At 38.8% G+C, this 15279-nt stretch overlaps 1 protein-coding gene across 4 annotated transcripts in view; it reads left to right on the top strand.

Annotated features, from left to right (window-relative positions):
• ARNT (aryl hydrocarbon receptor nuclear translocator) overlaps positions 1 to 15279 on the top strand; it is a 70432-nt gene that overhangs the window by 39229 nt on the left and 15924 nt on the right. For all 4 annotated transcript variants that reach the window (XM_032843586.1, XM_032843587.1, XM_032843585.1 and 1 more), the window contains 7 exons: positions 545 to 589; positions 2667 to 2880; positions 6617 to 6830; positions 9252 to 9354; positions 11041 to 11106; positions 11517 to 11602; positions 13132 to 13208. In XM_032843586.1, coding sequence (XP_032699477.1) covers positions 545 to 589; positions 2667 to 2880; positions 6617 to 6830; positions 9252 to 9354; positions 11041 to 11106; positions 11517 to 11602; positions 13132 to 13208 — 805 coding nt within the window. The remainder of the gene's footprint in view (positions 1 to 544; positions 590 to 2666; positions 2881 to 6616; positions 6831 to 9251; positions 9355 to 11040; positions 11107 to 11516; positions 11603 to 13131; positions 13209 to 15279) is intronic.

Below are 15279 nucleotides of genomic sequence, written 5' to 3'. Positions count from 1 at the left end.
TTGGCTAAATGGCTAACTCTTCATTCATGATCTCGGGGTCCTGGGATCGAGCCCCGTGTCAGGCTCTGTGCTATTCTCCTCCCTCTCTGCATCTTCCCCCCCACCTCAAATAAATAAATCTTAAAAAAATAAAAAAAGAATAACATATGTGGGTATCATTTTATTTCCAGATTGGGAGCAATGTGTGAGAATGTATTCTCTTGTTTGGTTCTTGTTCAAACTATATATTGTTGGTCTCTACAGAGATTGATTGGCAAAATACTTTCTGTGTTCAGACTACGTTAATTTATAATGAATATTGGCCTTGCTTTTATGTCAACCTTTGACCTGTAAGTTACTTTTTCTTTATCCTAACAAATGGCTTTGTAAAGTTATGAGCAAGATTCCTGTCCATATTTTAATTTTCCCTTCTCTGCATCTATTTTGTTCCTCTTCTTTCTTTTCCCCTCTCTACTTCCTTTCATCAGTCTATCCATCCATCCATCTTTATTTTTTTCTTTCTTTTTATTTTAATTTTAGCTTAGTTCATTAATTCTATTTTTAGGTCGGATGATGAGCAGAGCTCTGCGGATAAAGAGAGACTCGCCAGGTAGGAGAACAGTGTCTTTCAGCATGATGAAGCAGGTGATGCTGCTTTTTCCTTTTTCTTACTCTGCTCTTTTCTTCCCCCTTCTCTTTGTGTTTTTCCTTATCTGTGGCAAGAGAGGACAAGATTTTTTAGAAGTTTGTGTGTAACAGGAACTTTGGCCTCCCCCATCAGAAAGTGGGTGAGTTGAGGGATTTACTAAGGAATTTAAGAAATTGCTATTAGTTTTATAGTTTCTCTTTCTTTCTTTATCTCAGCACTGTTTCACAGAATAAAAGGCTTTAGAAGCAGGGCAGTAGTGCCAGTTGGTGTTTTAACAGGGGCATACTTTTTTATCAGAAGAAAAATAAATATATCTATGTTTGCAGTTGGTTCCCAATATTTAGGCCTTAGCATTTATTCCATACCTCTCTAGAAAGCATACCGTTTATCTTCCTGTGTAGACTCATAGGCTAGATTACTGTGTCATAGCAGTACTGGTCTTGCTTTGGTGATTGAATCTTTTGTGGTTTCCCAGAAAAGTTTTAGCAGCCATGATATGGCTTTTTAAAAAAGCAGCCTTCTGGATTTTAGTGTCAGAAGTCTGTTAGATACTAGGAAGATGGGTGCTTTAAGTTTGGGGAAGTAGAATGTTAAAATATGGACTTATGTGGTAAGACCTTTTTGCCATTTGGAAAGGAGGCTCTAGAGCTCTCTTTGGAGACTGTCGTCACTAAGGTAGAAATACTAGGATACTAATGATACACCCAAATTTTTCTGTTTTCTGGCTTCTGTGATTTGGGACCACTCAGTGAGAGATAGATCATTGATACCAATATGTGTTTTTACTACTTTCTTCCCTCATCTCATTACCTTTTTCAGCAGGACCACAAGCTCATTTTGTTGTCATTTCCCGCTAACTCTTTAACTTTTCAGAAAGCTGATATTGTATGGTATGGTGGGAAAACCATTGCATTAATTGGGAATGAGTGCTGCCTTTGGGAAAGTTATTTAGTTAACTTCTTAACCTTTGTTTGCTCTTCTCATAGATTTATGTTAGACCAGTTGTTTTTACTTTTCTTTTTTGTTTTGACAAATGACTTTTATTCCGGTAGGACCCTTAAGTGGTAATGGAAGCAAATAAAAAGGATAAAGCAAAAGCTGCTCAAGGAGAAGCAGAAATGCAGCACATTGTTTGGTTCTCTCTTTGGCGCATCCCTGCGGAAGACACTGAGGAACTATGGGGCTTTTCAGAAATCCAGCTTGAAAACTACTGGATTATTATTTTTAACAATGATAAGATTTTGTTCTGATATTGAGGAAATCAGCACTGGAGATGTGATCCACTTACCCTGTTGAGATCCAAATTGTCTGTTTTCAGGACTTTTCCTCCCCACTCCACTTTTATTCTCCCAATTCATTTTGCTCCAGTGGGGGACCCAGAAATGACCTCTGCTAGATGATATCTTAAAATCTCTTGAGTTCAGTATACTGGCACCACATCCAAATAGAGAAGGTAGGACTTTATTAGTGAGATGAGTAAAACTTCAGAATCTTCCAGTTCTTCCTTCTAGTGTTAAGAGTAAGAGAGAAGCTTGGAACAGGCAACATTTTATAGACCAAAGGAAAGTGTACTATCAGTTCTTTTATCAGCTGTGGGGCACTATACTTGGGTTGGAAAAAACTAGTCATTTTATTTTCAGCCTTAAAAAGTTGAACTAGTAAACATGGAGTCAGCCAAGCCAAGATTATTTGTCTCTCGGGAACTAAAGTGAATAAAATCAACATCTTTTAAGACTATCACTTCTTAAAACACTTTTTCTTTTCTTTTATTTGGGGGAGTGGTAATTTACATAGAAAGTGAGGTTTCCAGGACATAGGGAGAATTGCTGGTATTTGGTTATTCTCTGCCTTGTTGGTTTCTATTCCATGCTTGCTCTGCATGAGAATGTTGGCAAACTTGACACTACCCTCCGAGACTTAAGCCCTCCTAAATCAAACAACTACATTTCTTTAGCAGCTTTCTCCGTATTTATATCACTCTTCCCTGCTCCCAAATGGCCAGATGTGACCACTGGATGGGGCTTCTCTCTCCACGCAGGGAAAATCATAGTGAAATTGAACGGCGGCGACGGAACAAGATGACAGCCTACATCACAGAACTGTCAGACATGGTGCCCACCTGTAGTGCCCTGGCTCGAAAACCAGACAAGCTAACCATCTTACGCATGGCAGTCTCTCATATGAAATCCTTGCGAGGAACTGGGAATACATCCACTGATGGCACCTACAAGCCTTCTTTCCTCACTGATCAGGTCTCTCGGATGTACAAATCTGAGATAGTCTAGAATCTTAAAAATTTCGATCTTTTGGGGGTATATGACCATAATTCTTTTTTCTTTTTAATTTATTTATTTGACAGAGAGAGGTCACAAGTAGGCAGAGAGGCAGGCAGAGAGGGGGGAAAAGTAGACTCCCCACCAGGCAGAGAGCCTGACAACGGGCTCAATCCCAGGACCCCAAGATAATGATCTGAGCTGAAAGCAGACACTCAACTGACTGAGTCACCCAGGCCCCTAGATGACCATAATTCTAACTAGTGCCTTATATTGAGAGACAGAGCCAAGTTGAGTCTGTAGATTGCTTAAAGTACAAGAATTCAGTTGTTAAGGAGAAATTCACACCGTGGGAAAGTAGTTTCAATTCCTGGCTATAATATTCATTAGCATTCAAACAGTGAGAATTGCAGAATACTTGTGCAAATTATTTAGCAAGCTTATAGGTATTTTATTTTATTTATTTTTTAAAAGATTTATTTATTTGGAGATACCCTGTGTGCACAAACGGGGAAGGGTGTGGGAGGAAGAGCAGACTCCCTACTGAGCAGGGATTCTACTCCCCACCCCCCCCCCCCCCCCCCGCCCCAGTGCAGTTCAATTCCAGGACCTGGGATCATTACCTGAGCTGAAGTCAGACACTTAACCAACTGAGCCACCCAGGTGCCCCAAAGCTTATACGTATTTTAAACTTCACTCATGAATGTAGCCTATAAGGTGAAATAAGAGTAGACTTGTAGGAAGAAGAGATGACTGTGTCCTATGGAAACAGTTCTCTTTGTTGCCTTTAGGGTTATAGAAGATGGAAAAAATGGATTTCTTATTCAAGCAGCTTTCAGTTTTAGTGATAGAAGGAGTCTAACAAGGCAGTCGTCGTTCCTTAGAGATGTGCTCTGTTACATGTAATGAGAAAAATAGGGAAGGCAAAAACATTTCTAGCTTCTTAAGAACTTAATCTGAATATGAATACGTGAGTGAGTGGAAATCAGTCTGAATATGAATTTTCGAGTGACTGGATACACACAAGTGAAAAATGAGGAAAATGCATATAGAGAAGAAATAACCTTTTTAAAATGATTTTTAAAATTTGAGAGAGAGAGAGAGAGAGAGAGAGAGACAGAGAGAATATGAGTGGGGGGAGGGGCAGAAGGAGAAGGAGAGAATCTCAAGCAGATTCCCCACTGAGCTGGAGCCCAATGTGGGGCTGGATCTCCTGACCCTTGAAATCATGACATGAGCTGAAACCAATAGTTGTACATTCAACTGACTGAGCCATGCAGGCACCCTGAGAAATAGCCTTTCTTTAAAACTTACTAATTTTAGGGGCACCTGGGTGGTTCAGTGGGTTAAAGCCTCTGCCTTTGGCTCAGGTCATGATCCCAGAGTTCTGGGATCAAGCCCCACATCAGGCTCTCTGCTCAGCAGAGAGCCTGTTTCCTCCTCTCTCTCTCTCTCTCTCTGCCTGCCTCTCTGCCTATTTGTGATCTCTGTCTGTCAAGTAAATAAATAAATAAAATCTTTAAAAAAATAAAACTTAGTAATTTATATGGGACTAGATAAATATATAGTGGAGGGATGGCTAATGTGAATAGAATGACCAGGTTTGAGTGGGGATGGTTAGCAAAGACTTCTAAGAGTAAGAAAGACATGTTCTGTTTTGATTATTAAAAATAACACATGGTTAATGCAGAAAAATTCGGAAGATACAGGAAATATAAGGAAGAAAACATTGACCTATAATGTCACCTTTTTATTCAGAGGAGTAGAAGGAAGGGAATGTGGTTTGGAAAAAAGCAATAAGAATTTTCCAAATAGGAGGGTCTATATGAAAACACACATAGCATGGATTTTATATGTATGTACTTTGAAATAGTTAATCAGTTACTCTAACAATATACATAGAAATACTGATTGAACAGGCTCTAGTTTATGCACCTTTTGTGGGCTAACCAGGTGCTTTGTGCTGTGAGAAGAACAGAGATAGGAGATAGTCACTAGTGGAAAGAGACACGTAAATAAACACAGTATAAGCACACAATTAGTTCTGTCATAGAGTTGCAGTATTAAAGTCCTGTAGAAGTATAAACATGGACAAGGTAAGGGATTAGTGTCGTAAATATTGCAAATAATTTGAGCAAATACCTAGTGAGAATGATTGGATTATTTAAGGCAAATGAAATAGTTTAGCAAGCCTTGGGAGATGATAATAGGGAAGTAGGCTGGGATCTGATCTTGGAATACTTAGGCGTTATGTTACAGAATTTAGATATTAATTTTTAGGCATTAGGGTGCCTAGGTGGCTCAATCAGTTTAAGTGTCCGACTCTTGATTTTGGCTCAGGTTGGGGTCTCAGAGTCATGAGATTGAGCCCCGAGTTGGGCTTTGCGCTGGGCATGGAGTCTACTTGGAATTCTCCTTCTCTTCTGCCCCTCTCTCATCTCTCTCCCTCAAAATTGTGTTAGTTGATGTAGAGCATTTTAAGCCTGGATTCGGGAGAATGAATGCAAGGAGACCATTTCCTTCGTCTTGGTATAAAATGACTAGGACGATGATCTAGTATTGGAAATAGAATTGATAAAACAGTTATCACTGGAGCATGAGACAGAGTAATTAGATTTTGAGCCTTGTAGCCTGAGAGGAAGGTGATACTGTTAATCAAGAAAGGAAATGCTAGAAGAACACAGAGGATTGTTCTTTGGAGGGGGAAATATGACCGACTGGTTTTGAGATGTTGAAATTGAGTTGCTGGTAGAATGTCTAAATTGGAAATGTTTAAGAGTTGGTTGGAATTTAGGTCTGCTTAAAGCTAAAGAAAAAAAAGATTAGGGGAGTCTAGAGATACAGACTTGGGCATCATTTCATAGCAGGAAGAAGTAGATGTAATTTCTCAGAGAGTATGGTATAAATAGAGAAGAGAACTTAAGATAGAACCTTGGAAATATCTATACTTAAGACTTGAACAAAGGGAAGGGTGGCTGAAGCAGAGAAGGGGCATTTAGAAGGGCAGCAAAAGTTGGGGGATGGTGTCGTATAAGCTAGAGGAAAATAAAACTTAAAAGGGTGGAATGGACAACATTACCAGATTCTGGAGAGAGAGAGAGTAACATAATAAAGATCCAGGAAAGGGGGCTTGAATTGGCAGTCAGGATAATATTGTTAACCTGCTACAAACAACATGAATGGTTAAGAATGACAATTATAGTGGGATTGAGGAATATGTGAAAGGTAAGAGAATAGAACCAGTGAATATAACATTACTCTTAATATAAACTTGGCACTGAAATAGAGATGAGTTGGGCAAAATGGAGGGAAGATTTGTATACAAGTGAGAAAACCTGATCATATTTATAGATCTGAGGGGAGAGAGAGTGAAAATGGGAGTATTTGTAGAGCAAGATCCTAAAAAGAGACCAAAGGGTGTAAGATCAAGGACTAAATTTTGTTAGCGGGAAACTTTTTCATTCCCCATCTTGAGTCCTGAGAAAAAGGGGAAGAGGTGAATAGTGACGTAGAGAGATTGAAGAAATATCTATTGAAAAAAAATTATCATGAAGGCAGTTACATTTAGCGTGCATAGCTGGGGCTGTGGATCAGGCAGGAGCCAGCAATTGCTTATGGAGACGTGCATAAGGCCTGAAATGTCTTACTTGTTTCCATGAATAATACTTGGCTTTTAAGAGTTCAGTATTAACTTTTATTTCTCTTCCTTGGGCAGGAACTCAAACATTTGATCTTGGAGGCAGCAGATGGCTTTCTGTTTATTGTCTCATGTGAGACAGGCCGGGTGGTTTATGTCTCTGACTCAGTGACCCCAGTTTTGAACCAGCCACAGTCTGAATGGTTTGGTAGCACACTCTATGATCAGGTGCATCCAGATGATGTGGACAAACTTCGTGAGCAGCTTTCCACCTCGGAAAATGCCCTGACAGGTATGAATTATATGGATGGAAAATGAATGGGAAGCCCTTTCTTTTTTCCCTGAAACAGAAGAGGTGTTTTAGGTCTTCACTTTGTTCATTAATTCTGGCAGGGCTTCTAGAATATTCTCCCAAAATGAATATAATCATTTTTTTCTATCCACATGCAGATAATATAATTTGTAGTTATTCTTAGAAAATGTTTTTTTTATGACAGCGTGCATATAAAAATTTATTACTGTAAATAAAATAGTAAAAACCAAATCTACAATGAATTATTTTTCCCATTCTAAAAGAATTAAATTATCCATGTTTCTGTCTAATTTGTATGGGTAATTACCTGGTATTTTTTCCTACCTGTTTCTGCATATCTTTGGCTTTAATACTGGATTCTATTTAATAGATATTTATTTTACAGGGGAGTGGTTATCAGTATACAAGGTTTTTTTTTACGGTTTTATTTATTTATTTGACAGAGACATAGCAAGAGAGGGAACACAAAGCCAGGGGAGCGGGAGAGGGAGAAGCTGGCTTCCCACTGAGCAGGGAGCCCGATGATTTGGGGCTCCATGCCAGGACCTGGGAGCATGACCTGAGCCCAAGGCAGATGCTTAACGACTGAGCCACCCAGGCGCCTCTATCAGTATATAAGTTGTTGTTACTGTTGTGGGTTTTTTTGTATCTATACTATTTTTTTGTCTTATTTTTCTTTCTTTCTTTCTTTCTTTTTTTTTTCCTTCCCCCTATTTTAATGCTATTCAGTACTTTTGCCAGAGTTTGGCTAGAGGAAACACATCTGCTTCTTAAGCAACTCTGGAAAAAAAATTTTAAAGTGAAAGCAGATCAAAACTGGTAATTAAGGGGGGCCTGGGTGATTCAGTTGGTTGAGTGTCCCAACTCTTGGTTTTGACTCTGGTTGTGATTTTAGAGTTTTGGAATTGAGCTCCGTGTCAGGCTCCATGCTAAGCTGGAATCTATTTGAGATTCTCTGTGTCCTCCTTCTGCGTCTCCCTGTGTACGCGTGTATACACACACACACACAATGTGCACGCCTTCTCTCCCTCTCTCTCAAATAAATAAGCTAAATCTTCTAAAAACTGGTAATTAAATATAAGAAAGTCCATTAATTAATTAAATTCAATGAATTAACATGATGTATTACTGCTTTCAGAGGTCTGCCTCTAGGTCAGTGATTCATCAGTCTTCAATGCCCAGTGTTTATATCACTGCCCTTCTTTATTTTTTTTTAAGATTTTATTTATTTATTTGACAGAGAGAGACACAGTGAGAGAGGAACACAAGCAGGGGCAGTGGGAGAGGGAGAAGCAGGCTTCCCACCAAGCAGGGAGCCTGATGGCAGGGCTCAATCCCAGGACCCTGGGATCATGACCGGAGCCGAAGGCAGACCCTTAAGAACTGAGCCACCCAAACGTCCCTCACTGCCATTCTTAATGTCCATCACCCCATCCCTTCCCCCTCCTCCAGCAACCCTCAGTTTGTTTCCTGTGATTGTCTTATGGTTTGTCTCCCTCTCTGATTTTGTCGTTTTATTTTTTTTCTATCTTTCCTTATGATCCTGTTTTGTTTCTTAAATTCCACATATGAGTGAGATCATATGATGATTGTCTTTCTCTGACTTATTTCGCTTAGCATAACTCCATCTAATTTCATCCATGTCATTGCAAATGGCAAGATTTTGCCTTTATTAATTGTGTTTTAGTTTTCCCTTCTTTTAGGTCTTTATGGATTTCATGTTTCTAGTTCCTTTTCCCAAAAGTTGCCATTCGTTTCTTTCTTTCTTTCTTTTTTTTTTTTTTAATAAAGATTTTATTTATTTCTTTGACAGAGAGCACACAGCAGGGGGAGCAGCAGAGGGAGGTAGAAGCAGGCTCTCCACTGAGCAGGGAGCCTGATGAGGACCTTGATCCTAGGACCCTGGGATCTTGACCTGAGCTAAAGGCAGATGCTTCAGAGCCACCCAGACACACTTGCCATTAGTTTCTCTATAATAAAGGGAGGAACAGTTTTGGCTGGAGATGGGTATTGTGTTACTATAGCATATGAAATTATTTGTTTTTAAACAATGACATTCTCTCAGTGTGCATGTGTGTACAGACGTGTATGTGCATGTGTATAAAAATGAGATCCAAGAATATAGCCTGGCCTCTTACTTGGAAACACTACTTTCCACTCCCAGCTTCCTTCCTTACACAATGGTGCTGCCTTTGAATTTAAGAATAACGTTCATTGATGGGGGTTGAGGTATTTTGGACTTGAAAAAAATCCTTCCCCTACTTGGCCTGTTCTTTATAAGCAAGGAGATTGGAGGGCATGAACAGGATATTTATATATCTTGGCCTCCAGTGTCTCTCCTTTCCCCTTTTCACCACATACAAGAACACAGTCCAGACTGTTTTTCACATCATTTTTCAGGGCGTATCCTTGATCTGAAGACTGGAACAGTGAAAAAGGAAGGTCAGCAGTCATCCATGAGGATGTGTATGGGCTCAAGGAGATCATTTATTTGCCGTATGAGGTGAGTGTCAGGCTGAAGACTGTGATTTGACTTAAGAAAAATTAAGAGCAGGGTGTTTGATTTCTGGTTAGAGGAGTTAACCTTTTTTTTTTTTTTTTAAGATTTATTTATTTATTTGACAGGGATCACAGGCAGAGAGAGAGAGGCGGAAGCAGGCTCCCTGCTGAGCAGAGAGCCCGATGTGGGGCTCGATCCCAGGACGCTGGGATCATGACCTGAGCTGAAAGCAGAGGCTTTAACCCATTGAGCCACCCAGGCACCCCAGGAGTTAACCTTTTAAATCCGAGCTCTAGTTGGATTAAATTGAACTGTCAAGACCCACATGAATTATAACAGAATAAAGTGTTTGATAAGGGAACTAAAGTTCAGTGAACTCCTCCTATGCCACATACTATAAGAGACTTGCTATCATCACATTTCCCACATCTGTTCTTTGGGGTTGAGTTCATGGTTACTATTCTGCTGTTAAAAAAAGATTCAAAATTAACTTCCCAGGATTACATAGGTAATGTCTGGCATAGGATTGTATTTTAATCCAGAGTAGTTGGATTCCAAAACCTGTATTTTTTCCCAGTATATCACAAGACAGCATCCACCTACTCAGAACATTTCTGCATTTTTCTTTTTTTCACAGTGTTGATACTTTCTTACATCTTTTGCTTAGTATTTAGTGTTTATAATTATAAATTATACTTTTTTAGTATTCTGAAGAAGGTATGGTGGTACATTCTACACAGGCAGAAAAGATACCTCTTAAAGTCACAAAATAAGTTCAGGTTGTACAGTGGAAATTGCCTACATTGCATTGCACTGAGAGGATGCTTATTAGAAATGATGAGTAGGACATTAAGAAAGGTTTCTTGAGAGAGTTACAGAATTTAATATTATATGGCTTACTGATTTAGAGTAACTTCTGAACCTGGACTACTACCTACTATTTTCTGAGACCTTGAGCTGATTACATGACTACATTGTGTTGTGATTTTGTCTAATATTGGGAATTGGAAACCTCACAAAGTTGTTAAAAGCATGAGGTTTTATTTATTGTAAATATAAATATTTACAAATATTTGTAAAGATGCTTAGAATAGTGTACAGTATATATTAAACTCTGGGTAAGTTTTAGCCATTATTTTAAAGAAATGAGATAAGGAAGGTAGAGAGGGTGGGAGAATGTCCCAATATGTGGACACGACCTATGTAGAGACATAGGCAAGAGCAAGATAAATAATAAAGAAATGTGGCAAATAGATTGGGTTGTGGTATAGAGCAGGAATCTGCAAACCACAACTCTTTGTTTGTGGTTGTAAATATTTGTAAATATTTGTATTTGTAAATAAAGCTTTATAGGAACATAGCAATGTGCATTTATTTATGTGTTGTCTGTGGCTGTTTTCATGCTCTGATGGCTCGTTGCAACAGATTGTATGACCCACAAAAGCTGAAATATTTAGTGTCTGGTCCTTTACACAAAAAGTATACTGACCACAATGTAGAGAATGTCTGCATTTGAAGATTATGTGGAATATTTTGAACTTCAAATTCTGGACAGTTTTAGAAATATCAAGCCTGACTTCTTTATCCTTCTGTGTCTAATCCAGAGCCCCTTTTTCTGACTGTTAATGGATAGAAAGTTCTTTAATAGCACAGCTTAATTGCTTTTAATCTCTCCATTCTTCAAAACAGGTGCGGCAGTAGCTCAGTGGACCCAGTCTCCATGAATAGATTGAGCTTTGTGAGGAACAGATGCAGGTGAGGTCCTGAACAATGAAAAACCAAAGGGATGGCCAAGTACCTGTAGAGATCATCACTTTTTCAGCCATCTTACTGTAGTACTTCTTTCAACAGCCTTCACCCTCATCCTTCACTTTCCAGTTAATTTTTTTTTGGGGGGTGGGCAATATTTTCCTAAACTTTTACAGCTTCCTTTGCTCATCTTGTTTGAAGAAGTTGCCCTACCACTTTATCAACTTTCTTTCTGCTACAGTACCTTTCTGTTTCTTTACTTTGGCAAAAATATGGTGGTCACTTTTGGGTGGGAGAGGTCAAAAAGTGACCAATTTTCTAAACATCCAAGAGCCTAAAGTTAAAGGTACTAAGCCAGCATTGCCTTTTAAATGTTACTGGGTAGGGTTTTCTCCTCACACATGTATTTCTTCTAGGAATGGACTTGGCTCTGTGAAGGATGGGGAACCTCACTTTGTGGTGGTCCACTGCACAGGCTACATCAAGGCCTGGCCCCCAGCAGGTAGGAAAGTTGGATTTCTCCCATGGTGCAGCAGGTTTGTCACAGAGTCTGAGTTAGCTAACATTTATCATGTACCCGGTATGCGAAATGTACTGTGGTATAAACTGTAAGAAAATAACAAAGAAAAAGCAGGCTCCTGCCCCTCCTGTATATTCCAGCTGGGGAGATGGATTACTCAGACTTGAAAATGATTCAGTGTTGGTGGTATCACAGAATGCAATTTTCAACATGCAGATTTATAATAATATATACTGATTACCAATTTTCTAAGTTTTTTTGTGCAAAGAAACAGTTGGCATTGAGTACAGTTAATTTGGGAAAGCTTTTTAAAGTAGAAGCATGATTTTGAGGGAGAAGAGGGAAATGACTTAATAGTAGTAACTTATAAGTGGGATATTCTCTTTAAAGGCCTTAAATCAAGATGTGAGCACATTAGCTTAGCTAGAACTTGAAGTCAAATAGAAAATGTGAGAAGGGTGGTTGGGTGCAGGAATCAGCCTTTTAAACTGGTTTGTCAGAATTTCCAGATCTTAGCAACTTTATTACTTTGCTGCTAGATGGGTGTAATGGGGAAATGGGATTGTAGGGAGAGGGAAACTAAGAGAGAAGGAGGCAAGGTGGTATATTTGGGGAAGAAATTAAACTTTGTATTAAAAAAAACCTGGGTTTGATTCTGGCATTGTTACTTACTAATGGTATAACTTAGGGTAAGACATTTGACCTGTATAAAAAGAACCCCTCAGTTTTCTCATCTATAATTTGGAGGTAATATATCCCACGTAGAGTTATTTTGAAGATTAGAGTTAATCTAAGAAAAGCACTTAGCCCAATGCCTGGCATATATATGCACTCAATAAATGGTAATTAAATGTAATTCAGAAAAATTAATTTTAAGTATAGTGACATTTGAGCCTTTTAGTTTATATACTGAATAAACCATACATTTGCCATATTATACATGGTCTTTTATACTTCTGTATTGCTCTCAAATAATATTTTTCTTGGTAAAAAGATAATATATATGCAAATACTAGAGAGAAAATGCAGCCTTCTTCCCTTTCCACATAAAACATTGAAACTTTGGCTTCTCTCTTTTCCAAAGGACATAAGTAACTAGTTTTTGATGTTGGTTTAATTTCATTTTTAGTTGTTTGCTTATTTTAAAACACAAGTTGGGCAAGACATCTGTTGCCTGCCTACGGTATAGTCCTAGAATAAATGACTGTCTCCATATGTTTGGTTTGACCAGTACAGTTTTTTAGAATACTTTGAGTGGGACTTGTACTCTATAGCTTATTACAATTAATATGGGTAAAATATATGAATTAATATATGTAAAAATACTTTAAACAGTATCTGGCATATATGGTAAATTCTGTGCAGTTGTTTACCCTTATTATCATTCAGCACTCTGTTATTTTATACCTAGTCTCTTCATACCTACATGTATTTTAAATCTTTTTCTATCTGAATTGAAGGCAGTTGAGTTTGAGATCCCTCTTAAACCTTTTAATTTCACCTTCCTGAAGGTGTCTCCCTTCCAGACGATGATCCAGAGGCAGGCCAAGGGAGCAAATTTTGCCTGGTGGCCATTGGCAGACTGCAGGCAAGTATGAATTTTCCACATCTATATCATCTACTTTCTTTTCTTCCTTTCTTTTTAAAAATCTTCTTATACGTTTTTTAAAATTTTAATTCTAGTGTAGTTAACATATGGTGTCATATTGATTTATTAGCATATTAGTTATATGAGGTGTACAATATAGTGATTTAGCAATTCTTTTTATTTATTTATTTTTTTAAGAGAGAGATGTGGGGTGAAAGCGCAGAGGGAGAGAGAGAATCTTAAGCTGGGTGCTCTATACCCAGCACGGAGCCCCGTGTGGGGCTTGGTCTCACATCTTAGATGATGACCTGAGCTGAAATCAAGAGACGCTTAACCAGCTGAGCCATCCAGGTGCCCGTTGATTCAAGATGACTGCACATTACTCAGTGCTCATCAGAAGTGTACTCTTAGGTGGGGGGTTGAGTCAAATGAGTGATGGGTGTTAAGGAGGGTGTTAAGGATGAGCCCCGGGTGTCATATGCAAGAGAGAGAATACAAGCAGGGGCAGAGGGAGAGGGAGAAGCAAACTCCCTGTGGAACAGGGAGTCCCATGCAGGGCTCAGCCCTAGGACCCTGGGATCATAACCTGAGCTGAAGGCAGATGCTTAACTGACTGAGCCACTGAGGCATCCCATCTTTCTCTTTACTTTTTTTGTACCTATTACTGGTTTAATTTGTGGTTACTTTTAGGTTTGTGTATAACATCTTAAGCGTATGGCAGTTTATGTTAAATTGATGGTCACTTACTTTTGAACTCATTCTTTATTCCTCTATTCCTCTTCTCTTCACGTTTTAGGTATATTGGTGTCATACTTTGCAGCCTTTTATTTTGTGAATTCCTTGACTAATTTTTATAAACATACTTCATTTTGCTGGTTTTGTTTTTCCTACTTTTCTTACTCCTACTTACTGTCTCAAAGAGTTCCTTTAACATTTCTTACAGGGCTGGTTTAGTGGTCATGAATTTCTATAACTCTTGCTTGTCTGGGAAACTTTATCTGTCCTTCTGTTGTGAATAATAGCCTTGCTGGATAGAGCATGCTTGGCCGCAGGCTTTCTTCTTTCAGCACTTTGAATATATCATGCTACTCCTTCAGTCCTGCAAAATTTCTTCTGAGAAATCTACTGATTACCTTAAGGTTTTCCCTTGTATGTAACTGTTTCATTCTTCTTTCTGCTTTCATTTACTTTTTTTTTTTTTTAAGATTTTATTTATTTATTTGACAGAGAGACAATGAGAGGGAACACAAGTAGGGGGAGTGGGGCAGAGAGAAGCATGGAGCCCAATTAGGGGCTCGATGCCAGGACCCTGGGATCATGACCTGAGCTGAAGGCAGATGCTTAACCACTGAGCCACACAGGCACCCCTCTTTCTGCTTTTAAAATTCTCTCTTTATCTCTTCTTTCTACCAGTTTCATTATTGTATGTCTTGGAGTAGACCTCCCTAGGTTGATTTTGTTGGGGACTCTCTGTGCCTTCTGGGTCTGGATTTCTGCTTCCTTCCCCAGATTGGGGAAATTGTCAGCTATTCCTTATTCAAATAAATTTTCTGCCCCCTTTTCCACTCTCTTCTCCTAGGATCCCTATAATTGAATTTTCTTATGCTTGCTGGCATCACTGAGTTCCCTAAGTCTGTTTTCATTTTTGTATCGTTCCTTCTCTCCCTCACTCTCAAGCAGGCTTGATTGCTTCCCATCATTCTGTCCTCCAGCTTGCTGATCTGTTCTTTTGTTTCCTCTAGTCTACTATTCATTCCATCTAGTGTATTTTGAATTTAATTTGATTTTTTAAGATTTATCCATTTATTTGACAGAGAGAAATGGCAAGAGCGGGAACACAAGCAGAGAGATTGGGAGAGGGAGAAGCAGGCCTCCTGCTGAGCAGGGAGTCCAATGATGTGGGGCTCGATCCCAGGACCCTGGGACCATGACCTGAGCCGAAGGCAGATGCCCAATGACTAAGCCACCCAGGCACTTTGAATATATTTTTTTAATTTTTTTTTTTTTAATTTTTAATTTTTTTTTAATTTTAGTTACTGAGTTTTGGGTTTTTTTTTTTTAAATCTCTGAT

This window comes from Lontra canadensis, unplaced genomic scaffold (genome assembly GCF_010015895.1).
Source record: "Lontra canadensis isolate GAN:19392208 unplaced genomic scaffold, GSC_riverotter_1.0 scaffold142, whole genome shotgun sequence".
Lineage (NCBI taxonomy): Eukaryota > Metazoa > Chordata > Mammalia > Carnivora > Mustelidae > Lontra > Lontra canadensis.
Note: the sequence above shows the minus strand (reverse complement) of the source record. Positions and strands in the feature narration are given on the sequence as shown.